This window comes from Desmodus rotundus, chromosome 3 (genome assembly GCF_022682495.2).
Source record: "Desmodus rotundus isolate HL8 chromosome 3, HLdesRot8A.1, whole genome shotgun sequence".
Classification (NCBI taxonomy): domain Eukaryota; kingdom Metazoa; phylum Chordata; class Mammalia; order Chiroptera; family Phyllostomidae; genus Desmodus; species Desmodus rotundus.
The window spans coordinates 95,715,624-95,724,294 of record NC_071389.1 but is presented as its reverse complement, the minus strand read 5'-3'; the positions used below and the strand labels follow the sequence as shown (position 1 = coordinate 95,724,294).

Below are 8,671 nucleotides of genomic sequence, written 5' to 3'. Positions count from 1 at the left end.
ATATAGGATCCCACAGTTATTATGGGAAATCACTACTTTAGTTCTACCACCTTGAACTTGTTGAGACTGCTTCAGCTGTAAGTTACTTAAATGCAACTGAAACTGGCTTTAGCAAGAAAATAAATATATTGTCTCACATAAACTACAAATTCTATATGTAGTCAAACTTCAAGCATGGTTGTATCCAGGTGCCTGGTGTCCTGGTGATACAGTCATTGCCCATCTCTGGGGTCTTGTTTTCCCTGCTAATTTTATTCTTGGCCAGCCTCCCTTCACACAGTGCAAATATGGCTTCAGGCAGCTCCAGCCTCACGTGGTTCTTAGTGTCCACTCACTCAGAGAGAACCTCTTCCCCCGCAGTTGGGGATGATGCTCATTAGCCCAGCTTTGTTCATTAGCCTCTCCGTAAATCAATACTGTAGCCTAGAAGACGGAATATTCTGGGGACAACATGTCCATTTGGAACTGGAATAGGGTCAGCACCGCCCAAACTACATGCTTCCTAAAGGAAGAGGAAAAAAAACAAAACCACAATTCTTGAAGTTCTCTACAGGGAGACTGGTTTCATATCCTCGTGCCCTCACCCACATCTTTCTGTTCCCTTCTTGCTCCAGGTTGTCCTGTCTTATAGGCTTTGAACTTGCTGATTCCTGTGGTAGAACACCTCCTCCTCCAGGGCCTGGCATGGTTGACTTTTCCCATACTTCGGATATCTGCTTTCTCAGCACCCATTCAGAGAGCCCTTCTGGACTCCAGTCTGAAGTGCCCACTTTGACTTCCATCCTCTCACATGTCACTATCTGCTGTGGGTAGATGCTTATTAATTCTGCTTTGAGCTTTGCTTTCATCAGAATGTGAGCTCTGTACAAGCAGAGATTTCCACCTATTTTGTTCATTGTTGAATCCACAAGGTCTACAACTGTGGCAAACACACATTAAGTGTTCAAAAAATATTGATTAAATAAATGGAAGGAGTCTATGGTGACATCTGGTGAGAAATCAAGAAGAGCTTCATGGAGAAGGTGGCCCTTAAATAGAGTGGCATTTAAAAAATTTTAAGTAGCATATTTACCATTTTGGAAGGATTTTTACGAGTTTATTTGAACCAAAACTGACAATTGCTAGAAAGCATGATCTCAAATGTTTCCCTCATTTTGACCATTTTTAAGGCATGGTTTATTGGCATTAAGTACATTTACAATGGTATGCAATAATCACCATCATGCATTTCCAGAACATGTTCATCTTCCCTCACTGAAACTCTATATCCATTAAACACCAACTCCCCATTCTTCCCTCACCTCAGCCCCTGGTAACCACTGTTCTTTCTGCCTTTACCAATTTGATGACTCTAAGAACCTCATAGAAGTGATATCATAAAATTTTTGTCCTTTATGGCTAGGTTACTTCACTTTTTAAAAAATTATATTTTATTGATTGTGCTATTACAGTTGTCCTGACTTTTCCCCCTTTGGCCCCCTCCACCCAACACCCTATTTCACTTAGTATAGTGTTTTGCATGGTTTATCAATGTTGTAGAATGTGTCAGTACCTCAATATTTTTTTAAGGCTGAATAATATTCTGTTGTCTGTATGCACTATATATTGTTTATCCCTCTGTTGAACACTTTGGTTGCTTCCACTTTTGACCATTGTGAGTAGTGCTCCTATAAACATGTGTGTGCAAGTATCTCTTCAAACCCCTGTTTTCAATTCTTTTGGGTATATACCCAGAAGTGAAATAGCTGGATCGTATGGTTAACTCTATGGGTAACTTTTGGAGGAACTGCCAAACTTTTTTCACAACTGCTGCACCACTTCACATTCCAACCAGCAATGCTGGTTCCAATTTCAAGGGTTCCAATTACTCCATTTCCTCACCAACACTCCTAATGAATGTGAAAGAGGGTGGAATTTTGACAAATGGAAGACGAGGATGAGGCAGCCTTTCAGGCCACAAAGGCCTGAAGGTGTTATGGTCTGTGGTAGATCTAGTCACACACAGTCTGATGTTATAATTCACGTGGGGCTTAGTTTGCCTCTGTCTCCTAGAAATAGACTGATTCTGTAGCCTGTTGGAAAGCTGCTGCCTCGTGGGTATCTTCTGTTGCTGCCAGGGTTCATGTTGGCTCAGGTGTGCTGGGACACCAGTGGCTCTCTGTGAGAAAGGGGGAGCCAGGGACAGGGGAACTGACATGCAGAAGGTTGGTCAGTCACCTAATCACAATGACCAGGGACTGTGACCAAAACAGCCTGCATCATATAGGTCAGGGTTCATCTCAAAGACAGGTGTGCCCGTGGGACTTGCAGCCCTCTCCAGGCAGCAGGGGCACCTCGAGTTGGATGGGCAAGAGCATCATTTTTCTCTTGGCGGAAGGGCAGGTAGGTGCTGAGTGCACTGCGGCTGGTCCCCAGCTGCAAGAGATGAGCTGTCTATACACAAAAAGAAGGGACACAGGGGCCTGTTGAGGTCTGGCAACCACAACCTGCTGAATGGAGTGAGGCTCAGGGCGGGATTCCATGGGAATGAGATAATGAAGGACCAATCAAGAACCTAGGGGTCCATGAATACAAGCTAGGGTAAGCTCAGGGAGCTCCCCAATGCCCTGGTAGTAAAGCCTCTGCACAGGACTTCATAACTGGGACCAAGGGGCAGGGTTGGGCCTACACACGCTATTGTTCAACTGGGAATACAGAGCCTCACAACTGTCTTCCACTGGATACCCCCAATCTCTATTAGAAAACATGGTTTGTGCTCCTAAATCAGGGTGCCTCTATGTCCTAGGCTTGCTTCCTCTAGGTAGATCCCAGTGGTTCAGTGGGATCTGTGTGCTGGAGTCAGCTCGTCCTGACTCTGAGAGCCCATTCTGTGCACATCTTCAAAACCCTGCACCAGTGACATTGTGTTTAAAGCTCAAAATGGGCCATGGTGGAAGCATTTACACCACAGAAACTGGCAAATGCTGTAAACTGGGGCTTATTTGCTAATAACTGTTAAACATTACCAACATTCTACTTGCCCTGCCTGAGAGGCAAACCTGATGTTTTTGACAGCTCTAATTCCTTCTGGGCCCTTCTGCAACCCCTTTGTCCCATAGCCTCAGTCCAGCAGCCCACATATCCCTGCCATCCTCACCAACTCCTGGATGACTGAATGATGTACAGGGTGTAGCGAAGAGGCCTGGGAAGTTACACTTGCTTGCCACCAGTTTGCAGACAGTGGTTGCTTTCCCTGCCTGTGGCAGAAGCAGGGCTAACCAGTTTCTCTGTGTCTAGGTTATCTGCTATGGCAGGTGTGGTGTACCCCAGACAGGTGAGTGTTATGGATTTCTGTTCCCTGTGACCATCTCAAGATTGGGCAGCAAACAGGCCCAAGGAATGGCCAGGTTCTTACGCTCTTTGGGGCTCCCTCTGATCGTTACTCTGGACTTTTTGTTTTAAACAGGCAGAAGAATGCTAAGGGTTTACAATAGTTTGGAGGCTCCTTTATTTATTCAGTATGTATTTATTAGACACCCTCAGTGTGTTGGGCATTGAGCTGGTTTTTGAGGCTGCAGGAATGCCTAAGATTAGGTACTAATCTAGTGTACTCATTAAATCAATTATAACACACCATGATAAGTGCTATAGTGAGGAATGCAAAATGTGCTATGAAAGCAGAGGAGAGAGTTTAATCCTTGGGTGGGAGATATGTTTTGGGGGAGAGAGTTAATCTGGGTCTTGGAGTTTGGGTTGGAATTTGCCCCTTGGGTAGAAGTTTGCTAGTTCTGCAACTAGCATTTCCACCAGGAGATAAGAGAATGTGTGCCAGGCACATGTGCTGAGAGGAAAGAAGTGAGGCTGGAGGATAGAGGGCTTGGAGGGGAATGAGGAGAGATGTGGGAAAGGCCAGGAGAGGCCTGATCACAAAGGGCTCCAAATTCCAGGCCACTGAATGGCTGTGTATAGAAGAATGAGAGCGATCTCTTGCTTTGTCTTTGCCCTTGCCCTTTAGGCCCCTGTGGATTTAGACATGTACCAAAGCTCCTACATGGTCAACTATAAACCCTATGGAAAGCATAAGTACTCCAGAGTCACACCACAAGAGGTAAAAAGTCACTCAGTATTGTATTCTATTCAACTGCTCCCTGAAATCACTGTTATTTATTTCATTTTTATTACGCATATACATCGGAGGCACTTATTTAGAACAACATCTAACGCCAGGAGGGCTAAGAGGTCTTTTATGTATTTGTGTGTGTATTTTCAAATGCACATCAATATAAGTCACGCATACAGAAGAACATAAGTAATATACACTAATGCCCTAAATAGCACTGATAAACCAAACACTAGTGCACCCATTCTCAGGCAGCTCACACAATGCTGTAATAGGACCTCAGAGCCTGTGGGTGACCCTACCTGCTTATATGGTCCCCCACCTCTAGAAGAGCTGCTTTTCTGAGTTCTGGGCCAATCATTCTCTCGTGTGTATATGTGTTTTAAAGGAGAAATAGTTTTACCCTGTATGTATGTATACTTCTAAACAAATTATTTCATTTTACCTTCTATTAACTTTATTATATATTGGATCATATTTTTTGGTACTCTTCTGTGACTTTTACTTTTTGCTGAACATTATGATATATTCTTCATTTTCTGCTGCATAGAACTGCATTGCATGGATAGGCCACCATATATTTGTCCCTTCTCCTGCTGGCAGACATCTGATTATTCACTTTTTTGTTACCCTGATGCCCCCAAATATTGCAGTGAAGATGAGGCACAGCCTCACGTGCAAGAGTTCACCCATCTGGGGAGTAGAATTGGTTGCCACAGGAAACAGTACTGTTTTCCAAAACCTCGCATCAGTGTACCTTCTCCCCAGCAGAGGCCATCACTCTTGTAACTCTCTAATCTTGCTACTACTTGGTATTACCAGACATCTAAAATTTTTGTCAATTTTGTGCATTTGAAATAACATTTTTCTGTGGGCATAACTTTCATTTCACTGATTATTAATGAAGTTCAGCATCTTTTCATTGTTTATGAATATTTATTGTGTTAAATGTCTGTTCATGTCTTTTGACCATTTTTCTATTGAATTATGAATCTTTTTTCTTATTAATTTGTAGGGGCCCTTTAAATTCTGGATATCTTTCACTTGTCAGTTATGTATGTGGCAAAACTCTTCTCCAGTTGGTGGTTTGCCTTTCACTGTCTTTCAGGGAATAGCAATTCTTATTTTAACGCAGCCAGATGTGTTAGTTGTTTCCTTTATCATTTTCTCTTTTAAACTCTTGTTTAAGAAATCCTTTTCTATATTGAGGTAGCTCCATTAAAAATAATAATAAGATCTATACAAACAAAAGTGGAACAATTTCTGAAATAAATTATTTAGTGGAAGCAAAATTACAATGTGCATTGTTTATGTACAAACCAGGGGTGCAGATATATACAACTATATTTAAATGCACAGAAAATATTTCTAGAAAGATACAGAAAACACTGATGACAGTGGTTACTTCTGGAGATGGGAACCAAGGGAGGAGGGTGGTGGGAAAGAGATTTTTCTCTATTTTTTTGAATAGTTTATTTTTATTGTATTTTTTCCATTATCATTTATCTCCCATATACCCTCTTCCACCTCCAACCTTCCTATCCCCTGCAATCACCACCCTGTTTTCCATGTGCATGAGTTCTTTTTTTTCTTGATCCCTTTACCTTCCCCAATGTCCCCCAAAGATACTTTTTACTCGTAACCCTTTTGTATTATTTCAGTATTTCCCTCTATTGTATTAATATATATTACTATTCAAAAACTAATACAGTTTTTTTTTAATGAAGAAAAGTGTGCTCTGCCTTGGATACTTCCAAGGAAGCTACATTGCTTTTCACTCATGTGTGATTTGTTCCCACAGCAAGTGAAGGTGGAGACCCAACTTCGGGAAAAAGAATTTTATAAGTTCATACCCAGCCCCAACCCCAGGCTAGAGGAGGGATACCCTGCCTTCAAAAGACCCTACATGAATGCCAAAGACCTGGGACACCCCGGCTTCTTCCCATCAGTGGACCATGTGAGGACGGTGAATGATGAATGTAGGTTCCCCAGCATCTGCCCTTCCATGCACCCAGTTTCCCATGCTCTGTACCTGGCCCAGCGCAATCCGAACCGGGTCCACTGGAGTGCTGACTTTCTGTGCCTCCTGGAGCCAGAGCACCAACCTTCTGCAAAGGAAGGCAAAGGCTACCTTCTACTGCCCGGCTGCGTCTGTCCTCATCATTGCACAGTCAAGGTCCCCATCCTAAATCGATGGGGCCCTCTACTGCCGTTTTACCAGTAGGAAGGGTAAGAACACCTTCCAAGGTCACTGTGGAAATCCTTCACTCTCACAAGCAAATCTCTGCTCTGGTTTTGGATTACAGAGAGGAGGACTGAAAATAAAACCTTGGAAATATCTTCCAGCAGCATTGGGAGTGTACTTGTTTTGCCTTACTGCCTGGCTCACCCTAGGACACAGTATCCCCACCATAGGAAGAGAAAGGGAGGGAAAAAAAGAAGGGAAACTGGATGTATGGAGGGCTGGAACTTGTGTGATGTTTCATTATAAGTAAGAATATCGCTGTAAATACTCTTACTGTTTTAGGCATTTACTTACAAATTAGGAAAATTATGTTTCCCATAGTCATCTGAATATTAAGTGTGACAGTGAAACTTTAAATGCTGTTAGCTAGCTTTTCTCCTCACGACTCTGGTGCAATCAGGAGTAACCATTTAGAAGCCACCAATAGAGCCTTTGTAAACATGCATGTATGAACCGGCTAGAAAATAAGCTAAGCTGCTGTAACAAAGAGAACCACAATACAGCGACTTGAACACATGAGGTGGGCAGTCAAGGAAGGCGTAGCATCTTTTCTGAGGCTTCCATTGCTGGGTCTAAGATGGCTGTTATGACTAAATTGTGTGCACCCCTCAAATCCATATGTTGAAACTCTTATCCCCAATGTGACTTGTTTGGAGATAGGGACTTTAGGAGTTAATTAAGGTTAAATGGGGTCATAAGTGTGGGGCCCTAATCCAAAAAGAGGAAATTTATTTTCAATGCTCTGGAAAAATAAAGTGTTGGTAGAATAGGGGAATAGGTGAAACAATACCAGTGGCAAAACAATACAAGTTATAGCTGGGTGATGGGTACATGGAATTTCATTACCCTATGCTCCCTACTTTTATGTGTTTGAAAACTTTCATCACAAAACATTTAAAAAGGAGTGAGGGATTTATAATAGCCAAGTACTGGAAGCAACCTAAGTGCCCATCAGCAAACGAGTGGATCCAAAAACTATGGTATATTTACACAATGGAATTCTACGCAGCAGAGAGAAAGAAGGAGCTTATAACCTTTGCAACAGCATGGATGAAACTGGAGAGCATTATGCTAAGTGAAATAAGCCAGGAGGTGAGGGACAAATACCATATGATCTCACCTTTAACTGGAACATAATCAATAGAAGAAAAAAGCATACAAAATATAACCAGAAACATTGAAGTTAAGAACAATCTAACAATAGCCAGGGCGGGGGGGAGGGGGGGGGCGGGGACAGTGGGAAGAGGGGATTACAGGAACTACTATAAAGGACACATGGACAAAACCAAGGGGGAGGGTGGAGGTGGGGGGGAGAGGTGGGTTCACCTGGGGTGGGGTGGAGGGATGGGGAGAAAAGGCATACAACTGTAATTGAATAACAATAAAAATTAAAAAAAAAGGAGTGAGGGATGAGGGGAGGGCAAAAAGGAAGAAGGGAAAGGGGGGGAAGATGTGCTCCTTTAGATTACCATTAGCCATTTCTAAGTGCATCTAATTTATGATATTCTTCTCATCCTTGCTATACTCATTAAGAAAAATAAGGAAAAAAGAAGGAAGGAAGGAAGGAAGGAAGGAAGGAAGGAAGGAAGGAAGGAAGGAAGGAAGGAAGGAAGGGAGGGAGGGAGGAAAAAAGAGAAAAAAGAAGAGAGAGTGTGGGAGGAAGAGGTAGAGAGATAGAAAGGGAGAGAGAAAGAAAGAAAAGTCTGATAGTTTCATCCTTGGTGAGGGTGAATAATTCTTCAAATGATCTTCCTCTCTTTATCAGTTGTAAAATGTTTCCTAATCAGTATGTTCCCTTCTCCCTTAGCTGTACAATCTTCAGTGAATCTTTTTTTATCCATAATTCCTTCTAGTGTGTCTACAAAAGAAAATGTCTATGAACTGAAGTTCACTACCTCTCAGTGCCTGTTAATAAGTAACATTTTTTTTCAGGGTTGGGTCATGTAGATCAGTTGACAGTTTTAATACATAGATATTTCCAAAAATGATTTAGTTGAGCTGAAATCATTAATAATAACAAGAGCTGCTCTTTGTTGATCACTTATTACATACCAGTCTCCCTGTGCCCACATCACAAAACATCCTTTTATTCTCACACACAGCTGCAGAAACAGAGGTTCAGGGAGCCCAAGGCCACACATAGCAGAGCCAGAGTGTGAACCCCAATTTATCTGATTCCAACTCCAAAGTCGCAGTCATTTTTAGAATGTTATATGTTATTTTTATTCCAAATAAATGATTGGAAGTCCTTCAATGCAATAGCTCTCTTCCTCCTAATGTCCACATTTCATTGAGTAAACATCCATTGGAGTGAACAACAAACTGGA

At 42.2% G+C, this 8,671-nt stretch overlaps 1 protein-coding gene across 1 annotated transcript; it reads left to right on the top strand.

The window, feature by feature from the left end:
* The first annotated feature begins 3,286 nt into the window (after positions 1 to 3,286).
* Positions 3,287 to 6,323, top strand: SPMIP9 (sperm microtubule inner protein 9). Its single transcript, XM_024552365.2, has 3 exons — positions 3,287 to 3,313; positions 3,995 to 4,087; positions 5,901 to 6,323. The coding sequence occupies exons 1-3, from the start codon at positions 3,287 to 3,289 to the stop codon at positions 6,321 to 6,323; spliced, it is 543 nt and encodes a 180-aa protein (XP_024408133.1).
* Positions 6,324 to 8,671: the final 2,348 nt, after the last annotated feature.

Bases quoted from the DNA above. Each gene is read 5' to 3' on its own strand.
- SPMIP9 (XM_024552365.2), top strand. From the start codon at position 3,287: ATGGCAGGTGTGGTGTACCCCAGACAG. The intron at 3,314-3,994 runs GTGAGTGTTATG...CTTGCCCTTTAG, and splicing joins GTGTGGTGTACCCCAGACAG to GCCCCTGTGGATTTAGACAT. The intron at 4,088-5,900 runs GTAAAAAGTCAC...TTGTTCCCACAG, and splicing joins CCAGAGTCACACCACAAGAG to CAAGTGAAGGTGGAGACCCA.